We start from the raw sequence: 27,724 nt of genomic DNA, 5'->3' as shown, positions 1-27,724 counted from the left end.
TAGTCAGTATTTAGCATCTAATAGTTGTGTAGTGCTTCTGTTCTGCTTACAGCAGCTCTGAATGAGTAAAGTGCCCAAAACTAAATGTCTCCAAAGATGTCATCAGGTAAAGCTAAACTCAGACTTTTTACTGAGCATCAGCGACAAAGAAATGAACACTTTAGATAAATGTTCTGGTTTAATTTCAATTGAAAACACTGCATTGGTGGTGGTACAGAGAAGAACCACTTGAATATAATGGGATTTAAATAGGGTTACAGAGAAAAATTCAGACAATTGCATTTAAACTGTAACTACAGTGAAATCTGTTTCACCAGCAGTTGTTCAGTCAACTCGCATCCATTTGCTTTTAATGCATTAGATTATCTCTTAAATCCTATTTTACTAATTTCATTTCTTTTATTTTCATGTACCTCCTGTTATTGCTTGAGCGGTCAACCATATGTGAACACTTGCACTATCCTGTGTGAACAGAGCTTTACAAATAAAGTTGATAATTGAATGATTGCCAATGAAGTCGCCATTGTCACTATAGCTGTAGGCAGACGTGGTTGTGGGCTCAAATACGCAGTTACAAAGCATTCAGTTATAATGTCAACAGCCATACAAACAAAATAAATGTTACTGGTTGAAATGAAATGATCAAAGTGACATTAAGTCCTCTGGAGAACCCGGAGAACAAACATGAAAGATGCACATTGGTGAACTCTAGAAGGCAGCATAGTCTCTCGCTTCTGTGAATATAAGAACGCTTTAAGAGAAAAGAACATTTCTACCACAGTTGCATAAAATATAATCTAGTTGGCTCTGTCAAAACATTCATGGGATTGATTTTAATTACCTGAATCAGCAAATTTACAACAGTTTGCCGACTGCAGATTTTATTTTTCTTTACCTTATATCACCTGTTAGGTTATTTCCACTTGAGCAGCCAATCAGCAGATAATCCTACTGTAATGACTGAAAGTCAAGCGCATATTTTCCATTTTCTATGGAGGCTTTGTTACACTATGAAAGTGAAATGCAGTAGACGACATAAATTCATAACATTGGAGTCTTTTCTATCGTCTTGAGAAGCAATGATGTAAAGCTTCCTTCTGGGCGGAGCATGAAATCTTTAGCGTCGTGCTGTTTGTGACCTTCAAATGGGAGCAGGCTCAGCAGGTGGGCCCTAACTCTCCTCCTTCAGCATCTCTTCAATCTCCCTGTCCCAGTTTTCATCTACGTTGTCATGGTCCTGGCACTCATACAGCTGAAGCTCCTCCTGTAGCTCTCTCTCCCAGTCGGGAGTCTCCTCTGTGTAAAAACCAATGTGGAGTCGCTCACTGAACTCTGCAAATACCATCACACTCCCCCATGAAACCAAATGACTCACCCTGCTGTGTGTTTGGATGCTCCTTCTTGTCCAACACCAGCTGCTGCATTTCTTTCCGTAGGTCGTCCTCATTTATTTTACACGAGTCAAAAGCATCACTCACAAATTCAGACCCAGGCGGGCTGAAAGAAACCTCCACTTCTTCCTGATATAAAGAGGTAAATATTGCTTTATTTATTAGCCCCGTGTTGCACTTTAAAAACACACACTACCCACCTTATAGGGTTTTGTTTTGATGTGGATTGAAGGGACAGTTTTTTGATGCAATGTATCTGCATACAGAAGGAAAAAAACACTTGAGCTTTGTGTAATACATACACACAGCACATAAGCATATCAATTAAGATATTGCCATTGTCATATTTTGTGGCTTTACAAGAAATACTGGTCACAATCACACCTGTATAGAGTCTAAAATATATTTTACTCTTTAAAAAAAAAGGCCTATAAATGTACTGCTGATGCCATTAAAGGGTAGGATCATTTATTTTGTCTGTTTTTGTGTGTGACTTTAACTGGAATTAAGCCCACTAACAACATTATTCACATTGAAGAGCAACACTGTTACTCAACCTTTCTGATGAACAGCCTCCAGGTTTGCTCCAGTTTTCTGCATCTCTTGTCGCTCAGCAGTCTGCTGTGCTGCCAAAGCTGTGAGCTGAGCCGACTGTTTAATTAAAGACACACGATAGAAGTAGTTCCTCCAGAAAACTTCCTCTTTCACCCTAAAGCAGATGACGCACACACACAAAAAAAAGCTATCCATCTCTGCTTTTAATAAGCTCACTATTGTGCGGGGATGTAGAGGATGACAAAACACTCTCACTCTTTGGGGACCAAGTGGAAGCGCATCTTCCGAAGGAGCTCGTCCTCCTCCAACATCACCATGGCAACTGGATACATCTGCTCACAATCAAAGTGGAAGTGCACACCAGCAGGAGGATCGCGCAAAAAATTTCTTCTGTCCTGTCGAGGCACAAAGAAGCACGCAATATTATAGTAGTTTGGCATTTCACAACAAATATTTTACCAATAATTCTCACAGCTGAGAGAGCTAAAATCTGCTGCTGTACAGTCTCCTCTTCATTAAAACCAACCCACGGTGGCACAGCGGCCCCTAATAAAACCAAGAACACTGTTTTGGGTACTGGATTGCAATAGAATGACTGTGAGCAGGTAAACATAATCTTACCAGTTTGTTTTGCTTTTTTCTCCTGTAGAAATCTTTCTTGCTCCTTTTGGAAATCACCCAAAATGGTCTGAGAGAAATCACGTATCAATAAATGGCAAATTTAACACAACTCTGAGGAAAATGGAGCAGAAACATTTTGATTATTATTACCTTATCAAAGATACCGTTTATTTTCCCTTCTTCCACGCTGTTTTTTAGCGTTTGTGCCGTTTCGAGGACGGATTCGGACAGTTTCTTTGAGGTACTACTGGCGAAACTATAAATGTAACCTGAAAAGAAGTATGTTTCACAGACATCGAGCAAACCAGCCAAACACATTGTGCAACGTGATCTAGATGAACCGTTTAGGACTTACCGCTCAATCCTTTAGCTTTTAGTAACAGCTGAGGAGGACGAGCATCTTCCTCAACATTAGCAGGCGCTTTGTTTACATGTTGTTTCTGCTCATCATTCACGGTGGAACTGTTTTCTTCTTCCCTTTCCTTGTCTGTCCCGAGCCAGGCTACCCAGTTTCTTAACATCCTTGTTTTGTTGGAAAGATAAAAAGCATAAAAACCTACAATAAAGTAACTTCTTGTGTTCTGTTGACAAACTAGCTTTCCTAACTTCGCAGCTGACGGTCCTTCATGGGACTACTTCCGCGAATATACCAAGTTTGTCCCTCTGCGCTTCCCGTCCAAAGCCACAGGTTTCTGTGGGAACGCTCTTCCTCCGTGCACGTTTATCCATTCGGTCTGTCAAAAGCGCTGTAAAATTGTGTAAATAAAGGGGCAAAAACTGTTTGTTTAATCCCCAAGAGAATACTGTGGAAATATCTATTGTTTATTCATCCAGGAAAGTCTCATACAATAAAGTTTAGAGCAAAGTTTCCCCACATTACTAACTGGACCCCCGCCAAGCAGGTCATTTCCCCGCATATTGTGCGTTACCCCCAAATGTAACACTCGAATCGCTTGTTGAGTTTGTCTACCAGTTTATATTGCTCTTATTGTGTTAGTCTGGATGAACGGATCGACCAACCGAGGCGGAAAATTAAAGACTATGGTTCCGATGAGAGGATCGAGGCCATTGGAGCGAGAGAGAGCTCCGAGTTGTGATGGAGACTGTTTATATGAAAAACAAGCACTGGGAAATACCAAGTTACAAGAGTTGCTTTACGACCTGGAAGATCAGAAGTCCCTCAGGTTTCCGGAACATTTCCTAAATGTAATGAGCTCTTCATTGGCCCGTTATCCATTTTTCTGAGTCATTTTGCGCAGGTGAACGGTAGATGGCGCACTGGTGCCGGGATCCACTCCACTTGTTCTCCCAGTGATGCCACTGGTTTAGCTTAGCTTAGCTCCTATAAACTCGGCACTGTGTCAGTGTGTCGTCCTCACTTTGGATCCCGAAGTGCGGACACGAGTTGGTGCTCCAAGGCTGCAACACCAATCTCGACCCCGAAAACCTTTGACGCAACCGGCCATTTGGTATTCCTCCCCTCCCGAAAAGAGGATTTTTGGGAAGATGAATTTGTTACAAAGGTAAAATAAGTTTATCGTAAACCTGGGATTCGTCTGCGCGCGTCCCCGACGAAGCTCCCTCATTCACCGGTTCAGAAGTTGAACTTCCAGGTAAGGTCAGCAGTGTATATGGAACTTTTTTAGGAAAAGTCTCGCAGCCGGCGGCGTTCTCGATGGGCTCCTGGGTGCTTATTTTGGGGACATTGTGTCACCTGCAGTCCTTCATTATCCTGCTCGGTGTGCGGGAGTTGCTGCTCCGCTCGCTCGTTTCCATTGTGCTGCTCGACGCTGCAGAATTTTAATGCTCACACTCATAAGAGCATTAAGTCTGATTACAGATTGACAACAGGTGTTAACAGTGATTTCACACATTAATGTCGCCTTATTTCTTATCATACAAATGCAAACGGAGTGAATTTACCCTATTTTTTCGGCTCCCTTTCTATATTTATGCGCCACGTTATTATTCACAATTCAAATCCCTTAATTGTATCCACATGGGCTAAAAATAGAAATCCCTCAAACGACTGAAACAGTGTTAGAGCCACAAAATTAGTTTTCAGAATACCGTAATAATTTACTTGAAGCTATTTATGTGCTATTGGTGCCATTCTACCACAAACCTTATTACTAACTGGTTGGAATGTTGTGCTGTTTATTCTTGTTACTACTGTTAAGTGCCAGATAACATTAAATACAATAAACTGATATACACAGAACTTCAAAACCGATGCTGCAGGCAGCGGCCGTGTTGAGCATCAAACCCCAGTGATGCTCTTTGTGGATTATATTAAAAGGCAATAAATGACTAAAGTAAATTTGGATGGAAGTAGTTGTGGCACCCACCATTCTGATTTTGTCCTAAAATTCTGTTACTGTTATTGCATCTCACTGATTATGGGCTTGATTCATGTTTCTGTAAGCTAGACCTGAAAGATCATCATGGCGCGCTGCTGTAACGGTGTGATCAGCGTAACCAGTAAAAGTCTGCATCTGCAGCCTGCTGCACTGTTTTTCAGACAGTGTTTCTCCCTTCTTTTTCAGTACCATGGAAACTGAGGGGTTTAATAGTGATCCACACTACCCAGAGTCGGTCAGCCTTTGGCGTGTGGCGCCGAACTCGGGAGGTCTGGATCCAAGGTGCAGAGAGGACGAGGCCTGGAAGCTGGTGGATGTATATCTTTCAGGAGGGGCGCCATGGGGGTTTACACTCAGAGGAGGACTGGAGCATCGGGAGCCTCTGCTCATCACCAAGGTACTGTAAATCAGCCCCCAGAGGTTTTGATACTTTCAACACACTTGACTCCTTCAAATCAATTTAATGACATCACAGACGTGAATGTATTACCATAACAGCTGCCTAAACATATGAATGGATGCACCAATCTAGGACTGTCCTGTTTATACAATCCATCACGTTCCATAACTTGAGCATTGTATCGTGATGCATGTTGTTGTTACAGCACACAGCACAAGTGTCGAGTATGAAAAGTGACGCAACTGTTTCATTGTTTAAAACGTGTTTATTTTCATCTGGGGGCATTAAACACATACTGTTGCGTGTCATTAATCACTCTGCAGACATATTAGAGATGCGTCTGTGGTTAAAAACGCCACCCGAGCTGTAACACACATCAGTGTTGACCCTCAGAGACGCTGAGGTGACTTATGATTGCAAAGTGACTGTAGTCTCACCTGAGCCCGTTTTTATACACTTTGCATCAAGCTGCATCCCCGCCATGCCTCTTGCATCTGTGAATTACCCAGAGTTCAAAGCATTTGCATGTTTGTTGCAGCAGGGAAGACCCGAAGCCTGAAAGAACAAGGAGAACCCTGTTTTTAATGGCTTTATTTAGACTCGTAGAACTATTTATTGTTGACGTCCACAAACCAAAATAAGGCTGAATGATTTTGACTTCCAATAGCCGTTAGCTGGACCTGCTTTGTATTTTTGTCTCAACTCCCCTGCTACTATCAGTTCTTCCCTTCTACTTTGTGTATTCCTTCCTGGTGAAATGAAAAGCAGATATGGCGAAAGAGATATGGAACCACAGTGCTTTCTGTCTTGTTATTGTGTCTGCAGCGTTCTGTTGATCAGGTTGTTCAGGACCGAGCCTGAACTAAACATACTGCGTCACCAGTGTGTCCATTCTTTCTTCAGTTCGCCCGAGTTGAAAAGGTCAATTTCGTAAACTGTCTTTTAATGCACCAGCAGCACCATAAAGTATTATCCCACTGTAGCAATGGAGATGGTTCTAGTAAATCAGTGTGGATCTTTGTGAGTCATCCTGAATTAGTTTGGACAGCTGCTGTAATTTATTAAAATGAATCTATAGTAAAATTTAGGTTAAGTATTACAATGTCTCAGTCCTCCATGATTGATTATAATTCTGATGTGGTTGTGACATAACAGCCATTTATTGGGAGGATATTTAGATAACTTCCAGGCCCACTGTATGCTCTTGTTTCTGTTGACCGTGTAATGATTTACCACAAAGACCTTCCTAGTTAGTTAACTCGGTGAAATGCTGGTGGCCGTTTGGTGCTGCCTGATTTTTATTTGTTTGGCTCCGAGGGGGTCCAAAGTTCAGATAGATGAAACGGAGCATCCGAGGCAGCACGCGGGCTCGAGGCAGTCCGCTCTGGACCGCCATCATCTCAGATATTCAAAGAGATACAGGAATGTTGTTCACGATTAGAATTTGTAGCATTTTAAGTCCTAAAGCTGTGAGATTAAGCGGCAGTCACATTGCGGACTTGTGTGGGGTGAACCTTGGTCCAGTTGGACCGTCTGACTTCCTTTAGTGGGATATTTACAGAGTTCTATTAATGTTTTGTCACTGATCACCACATCAGTCAGCGATCCACAAAGTACCGGGCCTGTTTGCATCCAATGGTAAGATGTCTAATCCGTACTACAATGATCCGTGCTCTGAAAGGCGACCGTGGACGAGTGGGCCTCGGCTACAGTGTGTTATTTTCTCCCACCTGGTCGTTTTCTGCCTCATATTTTTGTGCTGCGTTTGGAGGGTAGCCTGTGGTACCAGGAGCAGGGAAGGAATGTTGGAGCTTTGTTTGATTCTCTAAATGTTGTGAATTATCTGTGACAGCCTGCCAGAATGGCATGATGGGATCCGTGAAGGCGGGATTATTATTTCGAGGACCTCTCAGATTACAGGCAGTTTACCAAATTATGCTGCTTATTTACGTGTTTTAAACTGACTTATGGATGCAGGGATATTATCTTTAGTGCCATTACACTGTTGTGTGCAGAGAGGTCTGCAGACTTCTCTAAACCATCATTCCTCTCTGTAACAACATAAATATGTGGACACACTGCAGGCAGAGTGTGCAGTGAGCTCTCGTGCACCTGATGCACTTTGTTCTTTATCTGCCACATTTTTTTGTTGTATTTTTTTTTTTTGGGATGATTATTTCTTGGCCGTTCCTGCCCCCATATGTGAACTGTGTTCTGTTATTTGTGAACTTTGTGTTAAGATAACAGTCTCTCCTGCCTGAACAAGCAAGAAGATGCTGGAGCGCTGTCGTCATCATCAAAGAATGATCCTTTTTCTTTGTTTTACAGTTTGGACGTTTGTTTTAATGTAGATATCCCCTTCCATTTTTAAAAAAAAAATGTGTGAGAGGCCTCAACTGCTTATTAAACAATCCTGGAATTAATTAAAATTCTTAGCATTCCACTCATAGCTCAGGTTGGACACAAGGTTTTCCTGGACTTATAGACCCTACTCTCAGTAATCTTATATAATCCAGTTTTACACAACACAGCTGGACGTGCACCTTATGCATGTAGTCCTCAGCCAGGATCAAAGCTTATAAGACAGAAAGTATTGTTTTTAGGGTTTTTTTTCTTGACGAACGAGACTCTCACACTCACGTACATGCAGGGTTCACTCTCTGTTTTTACTGGCTGTGACAAATCACCTGCAGGTAAACAGGCTTCAGCAATTATTCAAAGCTTTGTGTGACCAAGCGGCCTGATCCGGGGTTTTTTAAGATTGCTCAACCTTCGGCAAGAAGATGATTCACGGCGAGTTGAAGATGTGGGCAGGGTTCAGGTTTTTGATGCTGCAGTGAGTATCGAGTAGGTAAATGAGAAGGAACGGGCCAGAAATGCCTCGGTGTTTATGTGAGTAACTGTAAGGTCAGGACATATTTGCAGCTCTGAGCTATATCGTGTGGAATTTTGGAGGCGGGTGTAAAATTTAATGTGTAAAGAACAGATTGAATTTCTGGTATTTCACATGAAGTCATCATTTTATAGTGTTCCTACCCAACTGTTTCTGATTTACAGGAGCGAAGCACCTTAAAGGTTACAAATGGGTGTAGCAAATGCAGGTAATAATACAAGGCTGAGTTTAACACGAGAACAACTCACCACAGCCTGTAAAAGTTCAGAGAACACATTTCTGCAGGTGGTCAAGACTAAAAACTACTGATTGTGATGAAGCGGACCTGACTGCAGGTCACAACAAATATGTCATCTATGTATAATAGAAAATCCTTTTCTGGCGTTAAATGGACGAGACGTTTTCTCTGGTTTGTGTGAGTGCGACGGCGTACAAAGATGTTTTTTGCTATTGTAATTTCATGTCCATTTGTCTTTTTAGTTTTCAGTCAAATGTATCTGTTTGAAATGAAAATCCAACAATAGCAAGCTCCTATTGTGTTCTTCCATTAATATTTATAGGTGCCCCCCCCTCTTCTGTCCACAGTCCTCACTCTCATCTGCCATTGATAGTGAATCTGTTTTCAGTTTTTACTCAGTCTGGTTCCATTTACCTTACCTATTGATATGCCTAAATTCCTCCTCCCTAAACATTTCTGCAATTCCTCAAATTTTCAATTTTCAAACACCGGTAAGCTTTTTTTTTTTTTTTTTTTTTTTTTTTTAGATAAACATCAAATAAAAATGCGAAACGGGCTAATAGAAACTGAGATGCCTGGTTTGATTGCTGGCATGTGCGTATGTTGAGTAAAGCAAAAATGTTGACTGACTTATTTGAGGAGATGTCAAAAGAAGCCAAACGTCTACGTATGGAATGGATGAGTTTCTTATTGTTGTGTGCATACGTAATGACTTCCAGCACAAAAACATCTGTTTGACTTTTGAGGATTCAACCAGACCCGACGCAAAAGTCAAATTGAGATGGGTTTGTTTTAGTGGTTGGTGATGAGTTGTCAGGCTGCCGTAAACATTGACAATGATGGCAGCGCCCAGACCCATAGAAGCGGTCTGAGGTCGGCGCCCTGTCAGCGTCCTTCACAGGACGTCTGTCAGCAGAAAAAAGTCATCGCCACCACATCCTCCCTCCGTGTCCCACGCAGACAGGAGGCTATTTTTGAGCGGATTCCGCCACGCAGGATAGCTGCTCTTTGACTGATTATGGTTTTGAGGAAGATGTAAACAAAGGACGTGGTGTGTCTCGCTCTGATTAGACTGCCCGAGCAAGCAAAGGTCGGGAAAAGCCGTCTGAAGCGTCTCGATCTTGTTTGAACAGTTTTTGGGTGATTTTCCTGTTTTTGCATAACTAACTTTATAGTCGGAAAAGGAATCTGACGTGAGGCGAGTCGCATTTATATAGATGTGTCTCTTTAACCCAGTAATAGCATGAGCCCCCCTGTTTTCATGGCCTTGCCTCCTCTCTTCCAACCCTCGGTGTCCAACATAGAGGCCATGCCTTTTTCTCAGGACCAATCACGTTATTGTCAAAAATACTAGTTCATTTTAGACATTAAAAAGAACCTTGTACCTCAGTTTGCTCCTAATTATGTGCAAGTTGGCATTTTCTGGACCACGGTACCCAGCAGCTGAAGAGAACTGAGCCGAGCCTGCGTTTACGCCAACGATGGCCACGACACAGCCGTGTTTGTGCGTGGTTCTGTCTCTGACCTTGCTTTCGGGAAATCTAAATAATGTCCATTTGAATATATCGCAAACAAATTGAGCCAAGTCCTTCAGCTTTTCTCAAAGATTTGGTTGGACTTGGAGCTGATTTTGTGCCCATTTTGTCTTCTTTTTTCTAACTATGTTGCTTATTTAAAGCTGTCCAAACCTGCGTTCCATTTTCAGCAAAACTGTGGTGTTTCATAACCTTTTTAATGACTATAACTTACTGTAAATACACCAGTCAGTGATTCAGGTTCTCTACCAAATCCATGACCATATCAGGACCACTTAAGGAATCCCGCCAGCTCTCATAAAAACCCTCCATCTGACCTCCCCGCCTTCAAGCCGCTATTATAGAAAAATGAAGGCGCTTTGATTAGGACTTTTTGGAGCTTTAGTTTTCTTTGCTGAGAGAGGCCATATAACACGTAATGGTCTGTAAATGTACACATACCTCAGCAGTTGAGTCACATATCCCCCCTCACAGGTCGAGTGGAGAACTGATAATCGGCCGCAGAGCTCCGTTTTTGTGTTAATGTGCCAACTGTCAAGCACATTCTTGCCGCTCTGCTTTGCAAACCGATCTCTGCTCTCACTGTTTTCTGACTGTGTGACCTCTGTCAGCCATATTTGACCCTTGCAGGACCTCTCCTGTAGCTGCATTCTTTCATTGTGACTTCTTTCCTTCAGTTTGTCTTCCTCAGTAACACTAACAGTTGCTAAGTAGGGTGCAGTGTACTGCACACGTACAAAGTGTTGTTTCGGGTGTCCTCGAATAAACACAGTATGGTGTGTTTATGCCACTGGCTCGGAGAGATTCTTGTCAAGTATTTTACAGCCTTTCCTCTCAATTTTTTTTTTTTTTTTTGAAGAGTTACCCTAAAAAATATATCAAGATTTTCAAAGGATGCAGATGTCTCTCCTATTTGGCTTTTTTTTTTTTTTTAAAATGCTTAATTTTTAATTGCAGCTCACTGCAGCAGTAGCTAAAACTAAAAAACTTTGAGGTCACATTTTTCAAAAACAAATTTGATTTTTGGTTTCTCAGTAATGTTTAGAATAATGAAGATCCTGTAAGGAATAGATTATGATCATGATCATGCCAGATGATCTATTCTGCACTCCCCTGTACTGTAAATCCTTCCGAACATGTAATTTTTCCCCCCATGTGGGTCCCATCCATTTTGGATCCAGACGTTACAATGAGGTTGTGTTCAGGTTTTATGCATCAAACTGCTGCAGTTTTGGCTGCTGCTTGTAGGGTTTGTAGTAAATATGCATTATCTCTGCTAATGACACCTCCTGGGAGTGCACCGGGGATGACTACTGGAGGTTTTATCTCGCGCTGTAAAACTTATATGAGCACATCAAATAAATCCTTTCTGTATTCGCATAATTTCGAGCACAGTCACATCAGTGGGACGGTCTTTTTAAAGGAAACAAACTAAATTCGATGTATCATTTTATTCAGTTAATCTGAACCTTGGTTGGATCTGGTTGCTACCGTTGTTGCATTGTTAGAATCCCGGCTCCAACAATGCTAGAGCTTCCCTTTCTGTTCCAGGTTGAGGAGGGCAGCAAGGCGGCAGCTGTGAATCTCCAGGTGGGAGACGAGCTTGTCAACATCAATGAGGTTCCCCTGAGTGGCTACAGACAAGAAGCAATCTGCCTGGTGAAAGGCTCCCACAAGACCCTCAGCCTCGTGGTGAAAAGGTAGGTAATCTATCCCCAGCAGATCCCCTCCCATCTGCATCTGCTGCCGTCACAAGTGCATTGCGCTCTCATCGAAATGGGTCACCATGGTTGCATGTCCAGCACATGAGGTTGACTGGAGTGGAGCTGGAGGGTTGCTTCCTCTCTACTGGACAGACCCTCAAAGTCTGTTACCTCTCGGGTCTTTGTGGGTGGATGGTCCTGTTGAGGGTTTACACCTTTTCTAATCTAGGATCACGATGTAGGATCGGTGGCATTGTGGTGGAACTGATCTCTTCTTTGTTGGATTCCACAACAGTTCTTGCTGCCTGTAGTCGACGCCAAAGATATAGAGCAGAATCGCAGGTATCCTGGCGGACTCGGACCAGCACTGCTCTCACTGTCTCATCTGTGTTTCTCTCTGGATCGTAACATAATGTATCAACATTATCAACAAAGCCTACCGTACAAGGAAGTCGACTCACCATTTATTTCTCAACAAAGACGCGACTGTGAGCCGACATCATGGGGATATTTTTAGTAGACATTAGGCCGCGTGTCCGTACGGGACACAAAACGGTTTCCTCAAATGGCTTATGTTTCATATCTGTCTATCTATGGTGGTGTTTTGCATCTGAGAATTCAGAAAGCTTATTTTATTTAATATCTTAGGGTTGGAAGAATGTGCCTCACACGCACACACGTGCGCACACTTCCTTGTACTAGTCATCATTATGACAGGCAGCTGAATCTCAGTCCGATGAGTCCTGGTGTCGCTCGGTTGCTTTGTCACTGCAACTAGTGATGAAATCTGTTCCGATGACGTTCACACAGACTGATCTGGTCTGCATTCATGCGTCACACTCCTCTCACTATATTTGTAGACATTTTCTCGTTACCATTCCAGTCACCTTTGAATATTTTCTCGCTAAACTCGCCCTGAGGTTTTTCTCAAAGACGACCTACTAGCATGATATTGATGGTGAACGTGAAGGTTTGAATCCCCTGCTTCCCAGGGACCTTCCTGTGTGGAGTCTGCATGTTGGGTTCCCCTGCTTCCTCCTACATTTGTGGAAGATCTGGAGAACCTCGTTACATTACATCCTGGTCCGCAGTGTCTTTAATAAGGCAGTTTGTCTTGGGTCTCAAAGGGCAAATGGACAAAATGAAGAGAGCTTTAAACCAGGAGTTTATTCTGCTTTCATCTTCTGTGTCTGTGGACAGACTTCAAAATGACGAAACGGTGAGAAAGGAAGGAAGAGAAGGACAAACCACAGAACGGCAGGAGGCATTACTAAAGGATCTAGTTATTATCGCTTCAGTATGTTTGTAATTGTAAATGACTGAAGACATTTCCTTGCGAGGACAAGTCCTATTGTTCAGAGCGCACGTTTAGCGGATTTTCGGTCTCCCGGGACTCTTCGTCCTCCTGCTTTTGTGTGAGTTTGAAGAGTTCAGGACTCACTGGCTCTCTCAAATAGACCTTTCAGTCAGAGCCACAATAACGAGTCTGTGTCGGATTTATAACTGCTTAAAACAGAGATGATTCATTAGAAAACTGCTAAAGTTCAACCGCCGTCCCATTTCCCATCCATCAGCCGCGTGTTGCCCATTAAACTGGGGTCAGACACGTTACTATTTCACAGACCTTACTGTCCTGACAGTGGCGGGGCTCATACGCGAGGCGTCATGAAACGCCTTTTCATCTCAGGGAGAAGGCTGGATAGTGCAACCGGGATCAGGAAGCTGTCAGAACCTGCTCTTGTTTACAGGTGTGGCCTCTTTACATAAAGAAGCAGGGAGGAGCTTCTCTTTGCATACAGTGACTAATGAGAAGATGTCAGAGTAATGTCACCTGCAGGGAAGGGGAGAGGCTTGTCACACCACCCAGGGCACAGATAGGTGCGGTTATCTGCGGGGAAAGCATGTCTCGCTCTTTTGCACATGCCTCGACAAACCGTGGCTCCGCGCCGCCACTAGAGGCGGTCGCATCAGCAAACTTTGACAGATTTTTTTGTTTTTGGATCTTTCTAAACTCTAAAACCAGCTGCTGACACTGTTCTGTTGTTGGTGGGGGTCCTCAATCACCCAGGAAATCATTCTCTTGTTAAAACCAGAAGAATAACAAGCAAATAAAATCCCATCTGCCCTAGATTAAGGCACAGAAGTCCATCTTGGTAGTTTTTGGTTTGTTTTTTTTTACACGCTTACATGTTTCCATCCAGCCTTGCTTATATTTTTCATTGGTGGTGAAAACACCACCCACCTCCATCCAAAATTCTTTTAAATGTTTGGCACAGCTGTGGTTTTTGGCCACTGAACAACATCTTATCTTATTTTCGCCTCTGATTCGGCACAGATATGATCTGATTTCGCTTCACTACCTCCACGCTGTCGACTGCTTTCCTTTTCCTCCCCCCAGTCTTCTCCAGCTCATACAAACAACAGCATGAATCATTAAAGTTTTCGGCCAGCTCTACACGTTACATGGAAATTTGTTTCCCCCTTCTGGCATCATGGGAGAAGTGCTGCAGCTAAAGCTCTGAAGCTTGTTTAAAAGGCCACGCACTGCTATACATTTACAGAACCTCTGGTTTGCCTATGAAAGGTGTTTGCACTAATATACAGAGTGGAACTGCAGTAACATTTTCTTTATAAACACTCTTTATATTCCTACGATGAATAGCTGGACAATTGATTCCTTTTGTATTAGTATTGTAATACGATACGCGATCACATGTACATGTACAGTATGTTACCCATGAAACACACATTATGAGTTTGAGTCTCCTGAGACCAAAAGGAAGGAAAAGAGACAGGAAAAGGACAACAATGTAAACCTTTTTTGTCAACACCAATTCAATTCCTTTTTTCAATAAAGTTAGGAATGTAAGGCTGACGTCAAACCTGATTTTTATTTATTTTTTTCTCACGAAAAGAATCCTTCCTGTGGCTTAGTTTTAGTTAATCCCGTAATGGTGTCAGAACAGTAGCACATACCACTGGCCCAGGTACCTGTACTGGTCTGGACTGGATAAAGCTCCCATACATGCATGTCTGAATATACTGTAGTTCCTTAAATGGTTTTTGGGGTGTAGTATATTCCCTGTGATTTAGAACATTTCTATTCTTCTGTTTCTGGCTTGTTTTTCCTTCTTTCTAACTCACCATCTTTAGGCATCAGCAAGGTTGCTGCTGAATTCCTAAATTCTCTTTTTATAAGTAGTTTATTTTCTGTGCATCGTGTTTTTGGAAACCCTCTCAGACAAAAGTTTCTCAGGTGTTTTTGTTGGGATTTTGGGGGGGGCTGCAGGTCAGTGCAGACAACTGGTAACTTGACAGCTGGAATGCCTTTCAGTCCCGGAATGTGCAGGTCATTACACGTTGCTTACGCTTCACCTCTCTCACCCCGAGCATGACTGGTTTGATTGTAGCATCTCCTGAAGAGGGCCTTTGTCAGACCCTCGGGGATACATTTGGAGTTCTGTAGCTCACCTGCAATGTGCAAGTAGGACGCAAATTTATTTTGATAACGTGCCTTTTTATGATGGTTGTGTTTTATATTGTCCGAGGGGAACTGAACTCACCCCCCTGAGCCACATCTTGGTCTCGAAAGTTCTTTAAAATCTCAAATCAGAACTTATTAGCCATGATAAACATTCCAAACGCCCTTGGAGATATTTGATAAAGTTGTAAATAATGTGCACACAACAAATCGCTCTAAGAAGCTTGTTGAGACTGTATGCTTGACTGCTTCCTCCACAATAGATCACTGTGTTCCACTGCTATCAGCTTTAGCTCGCTACCATTCTTTTCTAATCTTCTTGCCTCTCACCAGACCTCTGACCGCTGTGCCAGAGCACTTTAATTAATGACAAATGTCCTCAAATACACGTGAGGTTTCACCATGGCCATTACCAAACGTTGCATCAGTTAGGTTAACATGCTTTTAATTAAAACAGGCTAAACTATGTTACATTTCATTGTCCCATTATGGGGATTAAACAGTGAGCTTGTATATTATATTGTATTGTATTATATTGTATTGTATTATATTGTATTTTAGTGGTGTTGAGACCACCTGCCTAGGGCTGCCTGGAGCTTTCAGGAAACAGAATGGGCTCCAGCCTTTGAGAACAGCCTGTTGCCATAGTAATGGTAGAAATGCATGTCTGCTACACAAGAGGGGTGATGAGAAGAGTCCGGTATTTCACCCTATCATTAGCATATTAGCCCCTTAGCCAATGAAACGGAGAAAGGTGCAGGACTACTACAAGGGGACTGGCTGTGATAGAAGCCCTCCTCCTCGTATTCTAACTTAACACCCCCTCTTAGGGGTAAAAAAAAGTAATCCTGGTAGAAATCTACCCTCCAAACTGAAACTAATTCTACCCAGAGAACTTTAAGAAATATATCGTTAGTCTGTTTGTGTGCCCTCAAAAATGTTGAATGATCACTATTCTAGGAAGGTACTCGGACCTCGGTGACCTGCATGTTTCTTTATTTTTGGTCTCATTTTTTAAGTTTCTTTGGACTGTTTTGACTGACTGGAACACAGATACAACAGGTCTGAGCTCCAAATTTTATGGCCTTTTGGATTACAGACTTTATTTTTATGTCTATTTTGAAATATTTCATCTCTCTTTTTGGTGAGTCGTAATTAACCCAGTTTTATTAATTGACTTTTGGACATTTGCTTGAACCCTGTCACACCACCAGCCTTCTATATCCCCCCTTTTTTGTGCTTTTATGACCTTAATACTCTGTTATTGTTTTGATTGTTCATGTTCGGGGGTCATCCTTCATTTAGGTTAAGCCATGATAAGCTCGTCTCCCTGTTGCAAAACTAAAAAAAAAAAAAAAGATCTTGGATGTGAATTTGTAACTATTTTTAAAAGGAAGAATGGAGTTTGGTGGAAAGCCAATATCTATTTATGTCTGAGCTGTTAATATTTGAATGTGGACATGATAGTAAGGCACCTTTTTGATGTGAGCTGGGGCTGTAAATTGTTTCTCCCCCTGCCCCCCATTCCAGTCATCTGATTCACTTTCCTAGCATATCTGTGCTAACCCAGCTGTAGCCCTGACGATAGGCCCAATAAAGCCAGCCTCATTTGCATACCAATAGCCAGAGCCATGTGTGGCTACTTCCAAGCACCCTAGAAACACACCCTGTGAGGAGACGAGGAAGACCGCGATCCATTTGGCCCGTCTTTGTCCTCCCAATAAGTCCTAACTTTAATCCACGGTTCATTTTGTGGAATTGTCCCACTTTATGGCTCTTGCCTAGATCTGTCGGTCTGAAAATTTGAAATCTTCACAAACAGACTATGCTGCAATTTTTGAATGCTTCTATCATTTTTACGTAACGATTTGTCCTCATCTGCTTGAACCCTTCGATGGACCTTTTGTCATCGGATGAAAGCCTTTAGATGAGGCGCCTGCGAGGGCAGGGCCTCTTAACCTTCTCTTTTTCTGGTGCAAGTCCTGAATCCACTCCTTTGAAGCAATGCTCTAAAGCTTTGTCTTAAATTTTTGACCGCTATGATGATGCACAGCTCGATATAATTGACATAAAGTACTAGTTAACTCAGAATATGCAGGTTTTGCATTAGCATTATATCTCTCTCTCTATGCTCAAAAATGTCAAAGATACCATTCAAAGCGTGCAGATTTTAAGCCCAGATTGAATTTTGTTTCATTTGTCAACATTTTCTGTAAAGTATCGAATAGAGAGGACCATACACCGAACCCACAACTTTATTTCTGGCATCTAAAACACCTCTAAATTTCACCGCTGTGCCCAAATTTTTGAACCTGGTGCGGATATATAAGGCTGTCCAGGAGGCAGACGACAGATTGGATAGAGGGGTAATGTGGCTGATCTGATTGTGTAAGAGATTCTCCATTCTATTAAGCCCCTACCCCATGCTGGGCCCCCTGGGCCATATGGCAGGGCTTAAGTGCAACCAGCTCACCTCAGCTATGTTTGGATGAGAGACCTCAAGAGAGATGGGTAACCCCCTTTACTCTCAAATTCTGTTCTTTGTTGTAGGTCACTCATATGTTTTTTTTGTTTTTTTTTAATTACATGCCGAGTGTAATGAGTAGTCTTTATTGTGGCCGAAAGGGGGCGCTATAGCCCCGCGTAAAACCAGATTTGTAAGCGTCGATGTACAGTCCCATATTATATCAAACCTTATATTTTATAAAGCTTTTACTCTGCAATGTGCAGGGTCTGTGTCTTTTATGAGTCCAGACAGCGGTTGGTGAGCTCTCTACATGTGTGTTCCTCCCCCTGCTTCCTAGGAATATGAAAACGGACATTGTAAATCACAAAATGCCCTCAGAGAATGACGTGCATGTGGCAAGAAGCTTTCTAACGAAGATATTGCGAAATTCCATGAGGTACAGTTTTGTGTATGGCTTCATATTAATCAGTAGAATTTCCTTGTTTTCCACTTCTCGTGCCCACCATTCATGATTCACCATGTGGGGTTAATGTCATCTTCATGTTCACATAACAACTGCCCCTACCCCAGGGGTTATTATCTGCCCTCATCAGCATGTGTCTTTGAAGTGTGTCGTGGTTCATCTCATTAGACAAATGATTTTCACCTCCTGTGCTCTTTATGATAAACTGTCCGTCACGTGTTGGTGTTTTAATGATGTGTCCTGTTTCGTGTCAACGTGTGTGATCAATGCTGATTATTGAGGTTGCTGTGTTCACCTTTCCCCTATGCACAATCCAGAGAAAAGGCTCTGATTCTGAGATTAGACAGCTCTACAACTGTTCTACCCACAACTGTTGGAGGCTACATGCAGGCTTTTGCCAATCACTGCCGCTATATGAAACACAACAGCCCATCTTTTGTTAGGACTTTGACTTCTAACTGTAGCGGAAAACAATTTTCCATAAGTGTCTGGTTTCTAATCCAGTTTGTGTTTTTTGCCCTCTGCAGGAGGAATGATCCCATAAGCAGGCCTCACTCCTGGCACGCTACCAAGTTCAACGAAAACCAATCAGACGCTGCCAAAACGCAGTCTCCACCCATGCCAGTCTGGCAGACCAGATATGATGCAAGGTAGCGCTCGGATCTTTTAGTTTCTCAAGTCGCTGTAACTTCAAATCCATTAGTATGTTTAGAGCTTCTAGAGGGGGTTTGGTAACACATTAACACAGCCCATCCAGTGATGGGCCCTAATAAACAGCCTGGATCTGGCTCCTGTGTTTATTTGTTTAGAGGAAGTCAGTTTTGATTTTGCGACTGCTGTATTGTTGCACAGAATGAAGCGCCGTCACTCACAGTGTGAGTCTCACAGCAGCTGCGCTGGTTAAAGACAGTAGGGGAACATCGGTGCTAGCGACCATGCTAATGATGCTTTTGTTCCATTCAGATTGAATCGATTCAAGATGTTCTTGTTCACATTATATCACAGAAACTGTTCTGCTACACCATCTATAACAAATCCTTTTTTTAATCGTTTCCAGCTGTTTCTGCAGAAGAGTGAGGAATGTATAGTCACGTCTGTTTTTTTTGTTGTTTTTTTTTCCCGCTGCAGCTCGTCGTCAACCGATCTCTCTTCAAGCTGGGAGCTGACGAACCTGCGCAGGGCGTCAGATCAGTTCAGCTCCCTCGGTAGTATGGACAGCCTAGAGCAAGCCTCGCACCCGTATCCTGCTGGTCAGCTGTCGCCCACCAAATCCAACAGCAGCATCGACCATCTCGGAGGGGGGAAACGCGACTCGGCCTACAGCTCCTTCTCCACCAGCTCCGGCACACCAGACTATACCATCTCTAAAAGCAACGCTGCCTCCACAGAAAATATGCTTCATAAATTCAGTCAGTGGGATTCAGGAGGAAAGAGCAACAACGGGAGGAACGGTCAGGACGAGAGGTCGACGTTCTCTCACGTACCGGCAGTCGGCTCAGGCTGGGAGGCTCCACAAACCGAAGATTCCTCTCGCCATTCCACGTCGAGCAGGACCAGCTTCGGACCCGTCTGGCACGTCCCTGAAAAAAAGAAATCCGCCGGCCCCTCCCCTTCTCCCCCTCCGCCGCCACCCGCACGCAGCGACAGTTTTGCTGCGACCAGGGTCCACGAAAGGGGGCTCGTCGCTCAGTCCGAAGCCACAGAATTCAAACCTCCCGCGGAGAGTCGCCGCAGCAGCAACCTCTCCCCTAACATCGGCAGGGACGGCTTTCACGCTTCCGACAAATCGATTCTAAAGCAGTTCAGCTCGCACAAACAGTTCTCCCTGTCCAGCAGCGATGTTCGGCAGGGTCAGCCCTGCCATCAGAGACACCATAGCGACAAAGGCACTTTGTTCTCCCAGCCGTGGGCGCCGCCATTTCCAAAGCCACAGACTGTAGGTGCATACTACTGCAGCACGCAAGAACTGCCCGTTAACGGTTCTGCTCAGACGCAGAGAAAGTTTTCAAACGCCTCCTCGTCTAACGCCACCGCCGACCAAAACGCTGACATCAGCGGGCAGAGCCAATATTACTGTGTCACCACGTGCCAGCTCGCGCAGCCTAATCCGCCAGGTAAATCTGAGGACCTAGCAAAGCCTGGAAATGCTCAGAAATCACTCAGCCCGCCATCGGTAACCAAAGCAAAGTATAATCTCCCCCAACATATTAAACAAAATGATGGCAAGCACCAAGCTGCATCCACCGCAGAATCCTGCGTAGTTAAAGCGACCGCTGACGACAGGGGAGGCCAGAGGGGACTCAACGCACAAACTCAGTCCTCAAGCGCCCCTGCAAGTAGACCGGTTGAACAGAGACGGTCTTTGCCACCTCAGCACAGAGAATCATTCCAAGAGACTAGAAACCACAGCCAAGCCAGCAACCAAATCAGCCCCCAATCGACGCCTTTGCTGCATTCGCTGTCTCTGGACACTGCAGGCCAAGAGCCCACGAGCGCCATCGAGTCGCTCGAAGGCAAACAGTTGAGACGCAGCGACCGTTTCGCCACCACGTTGAGGAACGAAATCCAAATGAGGAAGGCGCAGCTCCAGAAAAGTAAGAGCGTGTCTACCCTTCCGGATCTGGAGGGTGAGGCTGATGATGACCAGGATGTCTGGGAGAGCAAGAACGCCACGTGCGTTTCTGCCGGGGGCTCCTTCACAAACACCTACAAAGTGAATCTGAAGGAAGCCCAAGCCAGGGTGCTCATGGCTACGTCTTTTCGGAGGAAAGACCTGGAACCTGTCCCGCTTGAGAACCCTTCCGTTGAGACCATACCAACGTACTCATCCTCAGCTCTGACCTGCAAAGATGCCCCACCTCTTCCACCTGTCTTGGAGTCTGTAGTAAGTAAACCAGGTCACGCCGGCGCTCCCGTCTCTCGCATTGGTGGTAGGAAGCGCTTTTCAGCAGAAAAGAAGGTGAGATCTTTCTCTGAACCAGATAAGATCCACGAAGTTGGGGTGAGCGAAGATCTCTCTTGTCTTGAAGACCTGAGCTCCTCATTAGACCAGGAGAAGTCGTTTAAAGAAAGTGGGAAATTGGGATACTTTAGTCCTGCTCAGATCTGCATTGAGAACTTTTCTAAGACCAAGGAAGGAGCCCCTGGCTCAAACGGTGAAACAGAGGTTACAATCAAGGGCAGAAGTAGCACAGAATACCCTCAAGAGGTCACAGGAGGTCCACAACCCCCGAACAAGCCACCGTCCGTCCCAGACCAGCAAAGACTTGGCACCTTTGCAGAGTATGAGGCAAAGTGGAGCACACAGGAGAAAAAGCCTGAAACGAAAGATTCGGGGCGGTATCGGTCGGTGGATGACATCCTAAATCCTGGACCAGCGGAGAGAAGCCCATTGAACTGTTTCCACGAGAGGTCCCGATCATCCCCTTCAACTGACCTGTACGGACAGGTGAGGACCATAACTGATCGGGAAAATTATTGTTTTCCTCCTAAACGTTTTAGTTCTCTCAACCCTCCGAGCTGCTTTCTTTCATTTTATTGGGATACTGACTCATGTGAACTGAACAAAAGACAGAGCCAAGTTAAATATTGTGTTTGTTCACATGACACACCCTGAGCTTAAGGTAAAAGAGGGGATATTCTTTATTCCAACAGTAGCAGGATCCAGTACCAGCAGCAGACACAAACTTGTGATAGATTCTTGCAATGCATTAAAAGATTCCATTTAACTTTATTTGCAGAAGATTCTAGTTCCTGCTCCTGCTAGAAAATGGGACCTGGAGCACTCGCACTGTGAGGCCAAACCTGCTGAACCACTGAACGTAGCCACAAGGTGAGAACATTCTCATTAGATGGAACCCGTTTGTTGCTCGATACACGCGTCTCTGGAGGCGTTTGGCTGTTCTGGAGTGATCTGCAAGGTATCAAAATAGTATTTTTAGTCATTAATGGCCCTAATTCAGTGTTTTTGTTTTGCGTCGGTGGGACTGTGTTAATGAACGTGTCTAACGTGTAGAGGAAGAGTTTGGGCTTTGTCATCTGTAGCTGTACACCAGTGCCACAGCTGAGACAGCGCACGTCGTCTCTCTGGCTCTGCGTTGTGGCATTTTATGGAGGCTTAATGTAGGCGAGGCATCTGACCCTGTCCCAGAGGGAGAGCGCCAAGCTGAGGCCATGAGCCGGACTGGTTGGCCAATACCGCCTCAGAATTATGCAAACTCTGTTGTTTATTAACTGTGAGTAAGGTTTGCCGAGCATGAGCGTATATGTGAAAACCTGGACAAAAAGGTAAAAAAGAGTAAGACATAATCACAACGTGTGTATGTATGTTTAAAATTGACAAACATACAGACACTTAAGTGTTGGGTGGATTATATCCCTGTTTTGGAGTTGTTTGTTTAATGAGTTGGTAATTTCCATCTATGTCATGTGATGTTTAGATGAACACTATTATCTTGTATCAATAAGGCTTAAGGGAGTGTTTCAATTTGTTATGTTCATATTTTACTAAATTAGATCGTGTACATTGTCTCTACCATCCAGTTGTTGAATTAAAGGTATGACCATCACATTTAATGTTCCTGAAATCCTGTCGGGGCAGTTTAAAACAAGTCTAGTTGAGGTTTCACGATTACAGAATCCTATTCTCTGTGCTTTGTAAGACCAAGAGGATGAGGTCACGTTACAAATCTACATTATTATTTAGTTAATAAAGATTACTTTTCGGCTTGCGTTAATAACCAGTTATTCAGGAGTGTTTGTGCAATAGCCAAATCTCCCACAGGTGAAGCTCATTCAAGGGTGTAACGGATCCCCTCTTGAGCAACCTCATTGTCGTAGCAACAATGTGTGACAACAGCGTTCACGTGACAACAGCAGCACAGAGGAAATGATTGTCTGTTCAAGTCAGAGATGATCTCAGTGAAGCGCTCCACCCACCCGGGGTTATTGATACAGGTGTAAGCTGATGCCTTTAGGTGGCTCTGTCACGCACAGCCGACCCACATTCACTGCTAGTTTCCACCATGGACATTATAACACTCAAAGGTCCCATCAGGTGAGTTGATAGATGGATTTTTTTGTTTGTCTTTTTTAACACATTATTTAAATCTTGGATAGTAAATGTAATTACAATTATTGGTAATTATTTTAATTTTCAGCCTGGTTAGGGTCATAAACTTGTTTTTCCTCCTGTGATTGGGGTCAAACAGGAGGGCTTTAATGCAGGACTGGTGGACTAAAGAAGCCACGGTGTATTAAAAGATACACTTTTCTGTGTTTGAGTTAGAACACTAAATGACTAAGCATTAATAAGCAGAGGGAATCATTTATAGTTCTTGTATGGGTACAGTATGTTTCTTTGCTGGAGCTGGGACTGGAGCTGGGGCTGGGACTGGAGCTAAGCTGGGGCTGGGACTGGAGGTGGGACTGGAGCTGGAGCTCTAGCTGGGGCTGTAGCTGGGACTTGGGCTGGGGCTGGAGCTGGGACTGGGACTGTTCTTGTGATGACTCGTGGCAGCACTGGAGGATCTTAATTGGCAGGTTTGACTTCTTCACGGTATCTTGTGACTAGCGTGAGTGCAGCACAGCGTGTTCTCAATCAAAGCTTTATGATTTCTCCCTAAATGTTCTCCCTAATCAAATCTAAGTGTAAGGACACGTGCAGGAAGCATGCAACCACAGGACTGTCTATACTTTGGCAGCAAAGTCTTCCTCGAATGAGCGTATTTTGCAACGTTGCCTATTCCGGCAGGAAAACGCTTCCACGGTTTGCTTTGAGGATTATTTACTCATCTTTGTTGACTTGTGGAAACAAAATATTCCTCTTCAGACTGCCAGCTGAAAAGCTACCAGGGTGGAGGTTTGCGGTCAAGAGGAAGACGCGTCTTGTCCTGCTGGCAGAGGGACGATCAGGGCTTGTGCTCGGTGCACAAAGTGTTGTTTGGGAGAGCTGCAGATGATAGTCTGCTGCTCACTGTGTGATTAAAAGCTTTCCATTGTGCCCCTCAGGTTTCCTGACAGAGGCTCCAGTGACTGTAAAGTGCGAGAAAAGTCTGTGGAGTTTGAGCGTTACTCAAGACTGCCCCCCACACCCATGACAGGAGCAAACCCTGACAGCAAGCAGAGGGCTGCCCCCGCCACAGAGAACCACAGACCCACATCTGTTTCTCACAGCCCCAAAGAGTCGAAGGACCACAGCCAGGCTGAACCTTTGTCTGGGCCCAGGCGTAAGTCACTGGAGAAGCCCCCCCCACCTAGATGCCCAGAGATCAACTCCCACGAGCCTTTTACCAGTTCCCAGAGTGAAGCCTTCTCCCACTGCTCCCCCAGCGTTAACACTAACCCCGCCTTTGTCACCTCCCACACGGCAGAAGAGGAATCTGAGCAGGGCAAACGGCTCGTGGACAAAGGACCAGAGGCAGTGCAACATCTATCCACATCCAATCCTGAGCTGGAATCTTCTCCTCTGGCTTCCTCAGGGCCAGCCAGCATGGAGGGACGGCGCTCCCCGTCCCCACAGTTCTCCCCACAGAGACTCAGCGACAAGCCACCGGTCTTTGTGCAGGATGAACTTTCAAACAGGTAAATTCAGTTGCTTGTTTTTATTTTATTTCTTTTACAGCAGCGACTGTAAAATCCAGGAAGTTATCATCCAGGACATGTTGTCTTTGTAGAATCAGCACTTATTAACAAGCTGGTTGATCAAGTTCTTTATTTTTTTTTATGGAAATCTCTTGAAGATTCTATTTTAAATATTTTGTTTGTCATATTTCAGGATGACTCATGTGACAGAGACCCAAACCTCTGCGGCAAAGAGAGTACCAATTAGGATTGTCCACTCAGAGGGAGTCACGGAGAAGGAAAGTTGTCCATTTTTGCAGCCCAGTGAGCCCCCAGCTGTTGAGCCAGAAGGTCTGGGTGTTACCAAGTTTAGCAGTCTGGGGGCCGCAGGACAGGACTCTGGCTTCTGTGTCTTTACACGTCAGAAAGAGGACGACGGTGCACCATGCTCTCAGACTGACACGAAGCCTCAGAGACTCACATACTTGAGCCCCATTAGAGACCACATCAGCTCCAGCTTTCAGAACCCCCCCCAGTCCTCGGATGAATCCCGCAGTGATGAAGCAGTAGCTCCCACACAACTGTCTGAAGATCAGAAGAGAGAAGAGCTGGCGAAGGACATCATGGGGAAGGACAAATCACTGGCTGATATTCTGGATCAGAGCAAGATGAAGACCACCATGGACCTGATGGAGGGCATCTTCCCTCCGGAGGAGCAACTGTTGGAAGGGGCGCACCAGCGCAGAAAAGTGCTCCCAAAACAGACGGTGGCCCGTCCCACCGAGGAAAGGTCAGGCTTTAGCTTTCGTCTCAGGCCTGAAATATGTACATGATGTCTCCATGACACCATGTTTCCAGCTTATGACTCATGTGCTAACACTTGCCTGGTTTGACCAGAAGAATCTCCTAAACAAATATGATATTCAGGATATTCAACTTCTCTTTCAGCAATAACTATTTTACATTCTCTATCCTTTGACTGTAAAATCGAGACTTGCGGTAAATTAAAGGAGATGGATTATGCTTAATGACAGTTAATATTCACGTGTTATCAAACATTCATTTTAGTACTAAATAAATGCAGCAGATAATGTAAAATGTGTGTATTTCAGGGGAAAGGAGGATTGCACGCCTGCTGCTGTCACCATGGTGACCAACTCTACGTATTACAGCACGTCGGCTCCGAAAGCTGAGCTGCTCATTAAGATGAAGGACATGCAGGAAGAGGAGGAGGAGGAGGAGAACTCCGAAGATGAACTCGACATTGATCTGGCCAACAAGAAGGTTCGTGTAGTTCTGGTTTCTGTAACGAAGTCTGTCTATTAAATGTGACCTGACTTTTTATTGCGGTTGATCTTTGTCCTTTGGCAGCAAGAGTTGATAAACAGCCTCAGCAAAAAGCTGCAGGTGCTGCGGGAGGCCAGGGAGAGTCTCCTGGAGGACATCCTGGACAACAACTCTCTCGGAGACGAAGTGGAGAACCAAGTCCAGCAGGTGTGCAAACCAAATGAGCTGGACAAGTTCAGGATGTTTGTTGGGGACCTGGACAAGGTGGTGAGTCTGTTGCTGTCCCTGTCAGGCCGTCTGGCCAGGGTGGAGAACGCCCTCAACTGCCTGGATGATGACGCTACGGTCGATGAGAGGGTTAGTGAGGACAAAATAAATAAAAACTTATGAATAGAATAGAAAATAATATTGTGGTTTTAATACAGCGCACATTGATTGAGAAGAGGAAGCTGCTGATTCGACAGCATGAGGATGCAAAGGAGCTGAAGGAGAACCTGGACCGCCGGGAACGAGTGGTTTACGAGATCCTGGGCAACTACCTGCCGGAGGACTGCCTCACAGACTACGAGCACTTTGTCAAGATGAAGTCGGCGCTCATCATCGAGCAGCGCAAGCTTGAGGACAAAATCAAACTGGGTGAAGAGCAGCTCAAGTGTCTGATGGACAGTCTGCCTATAGAACAGAGACTCCCCTTCTGAGGACGGCACACGGTGATGAACTCTAGTTCTGCTGCATCAGACTGCACAAGCGGCTCGAGTCCAGCAGAGGGAGACAGAGATCTGCAGAGGCCAGGTGGGCCACGGAGACCCCCCCCCCCCCCAGAACTCCTTAAACCTACTGCCTGCTTCACGGCATCAACCTTCCCTGTATCTTCTGTACTTTATGCAATTTTTTTTTTTAAACGTTGTTTACTTTAGTAATTTATTGTAGCTTTTTAAATCTACAAAGGAATGACAGTATTTTAATTTCAAATGATTCGAGCAGCCACGCAACCTGGCATGCATTACATGCTGAGCCGCTGTGCGTATTTATCATTAGGTTTCAATAGCTTTACATTCTGGACAATTTTTTTCAGATAATCCCTGTAATCCGGCAATCTTTCAATAAACGGGAAGCTTTTTTATGTTAACAGTTAAATATAAATTGAGTGGCCTTCTCACAAAGATTGTTGTGCTTTTCTTACCACTGTTCATAACATTGAAGGCGAAGATGTTGGTGACGCTACCTGGAGAAAAGGGTGTGCAGACACATTTTAAAGAGCACTTGTTCAGCTTCACTAGACGGGACGAACGGTAGCACTTCACATGCATACGTAGGAGAGAAATCAACATTTGTGGTGCCTCGGGAGTGTGTTTCAGAGCCACTCTTTCCTTCACAGCCAGAAAAAGAGTCTTATTTTTATTATTGCCATGTGTATTATAGCCTGTGTTGTATCTCATTACTCCACTGTGTTTTCTTGTCCACGGTGCAGATGTTGAATGCATAGTTGTTGTTACTTGACTGCCATGAACTTCCACTTTACGTAAACAAACCGCTTGCTCATTTTGCGACCAGATATGGAATGTTTCCATGTAAACGTGTATTCATCCATCACAAAAGGTGAACATGGGGCATGTTGTGCTCTGCACATTGAAGAATACTAGTTTTTAAGCACTCCTCGCACACGGCTGCAGCTGATTGTGTCGACCAGCTCAGCTCCTTTTTGTCTTTCAATAAAGAATCCGCTGGAATGACGCAGCATTGTTCCGATGATTGGCTGTCTGGCCATC

The 27,724-nt window shown here is 44.2% G+C and overlaps 2 protein-coding genes across 7 annotated transcripts; one reads left to right on the top strand and one right to left on the bottom strand.

Annotated features, from left to right (window-relative positions):
- Positions 1–159: 159 nt before the first annotated feature.
- On the bottom strand, positions 160–4,340 carry LOC101067634 (synapse-associated protein 1). Of its 2 annotated transcripts, XM_011614512.2 has the most exons (10): positions 4,113–4,340; positions 2,923–3,089; positions 2,718–2,836; positions 2,568–2,634; positions 2,419–2,492; positions 2,202–2,341; positions 1,949–2,100; positions 1,592–1,647; positions 1,376–1,520; positions 160–1,296 (listed from the first exon to the last, which is right to left on the bottom strand). In XM_011614512.2, exons 1-10 carry the CDS (start codon positions 4,151–4,153, stop codon positions 1,172–1,174), a joined length of 1,086 nt encoding a protein of 361 aa, XP_011612814.2. In that variant the 5' UTR covers positions 4,154–4,340; the 3' UTR covers positions 160–1,171. The 2 variants fall into 2 exon arrangements, with proteins under 2 accessions (XP_011612814.2, XP_029684736.1); XM_029828876.1 differs by lacking the exon at positions 4,113–4,340 and having other exon boundaries at positions 2,923–3,239.
- On the top strand, positions 3,906–27,690 carry shroom2a (shroom family member 2a). Of its 5 annotated transcripts, none has more exons than XM_029828875.1 (13): positions 3,906–4,180; positions 5,114–5,324; positions 11,545–11,693; positions 17,982–18,080; positions 18,635–18,757; positions 19,236–21,555; positions 21,848–21,939; positions 24,117–24,689; positions 24,883–25,458; positions 25,781–25,952; positions 26,040–26,162; positions 26,248–26,312; positions 26,381–26,523. In XM_029828875.1, exons 2-13 carry the CDS (start codon positions 5,118–5,120, stop codon positions 26,388–26,390), a joined length of 4,509 nt encoding a protein of 1,502 aa, XP_029684735.1. In that variant the 5' UTR covers positions 3,906–4,180; positions 5,114–5,117; the 3' UTR covers positions 26,391–26,523. The 5 variants fall into 5 exon arrangements, with proteins under 5 accessions (XP_029684735.1, XP_029684733.1, XP_029684732.1 ...); XM_029828873.1 differs by having other exon boundaries at positions 3,908–4,180; positions 24,117–24,334; positions 24,479–24,689; positions 26,040–26,312; positions 26,381–27,690; XM_029828872.1 differs by having other exon boundaries at positions 3,908–4,180; positions 26,040–26,312; positions 26,381–27,690.
- Positions 27,691–27,724: the final 34 nt, after the last annotated feature.

The sequence above is a fragment of the Takifugu rubripes genome, chromosome 20 (genome assembly GCF_901000725.2).
Source record: "Takifugu rubripes chromosome 20, fTakRub1.2, whole genome shotgun sequence".
NCBI lineage: Eukaryota > Metazoa > Chordata > Actinopteri > Tetraodontiformes > Tetraodontidae > Takifugu > Takifugu rubripes.
This window is presented reverse-complemented; position numbering and strand designations above follow the sequence as displayed.

What these genes read in the sequence shown, in the direction of transcription:
- LOC101067634 (XM_011614512.2), bottom strand. Translation starts at nt 4,153, where the DNA reads ATGAGGGAGCTTCGTCGGGGACGCGCGCAGACGAATCCCAG. An exon ending in CGCGCGCAGACGAATCCCAG is followed by an intron (nt 3,090 to 4,112) that starts GTTTACGATAAA and finishes CAACAAAACAAG; the next exon opens with GATGTTAAGAAACTGGGTAG. An exon ending in GAAAAAAGCAAAACAAACTG is followed by an intron (nt 2,493 to 2,567) that starts GTAAGATTATGT and finishes TGGTTTTATTAG; the next exon opens with GGGCCGCTGTGCCACCGTGG.
- shroom2a (XM_029828872.1), top strand. Translation starts at nt 5,118, where the DNA reads ATGGAAACTGAGGGGTTTAATAGTGATCCACACTACCCAGAGTCGGTC. An exon ending in GCCCGTCCCACCGAGGAAAG is followed by an intron (nt 25,459 to 25,780) that starts GTCAGGCTTTAG and finishes TGTGTATTTCAG; the next exon opens with GGGAAAGGAGGATTGCACGC. An exon ending in TTGATCTGGCCAACAAGAAG is followed by an intron (nt 25,953 to 26,039) that starts GTTCGTGTAGTT and finishes GTCCTTTGGCAG; the next exon opens with CAAGAGTTGATAAACAGCCT.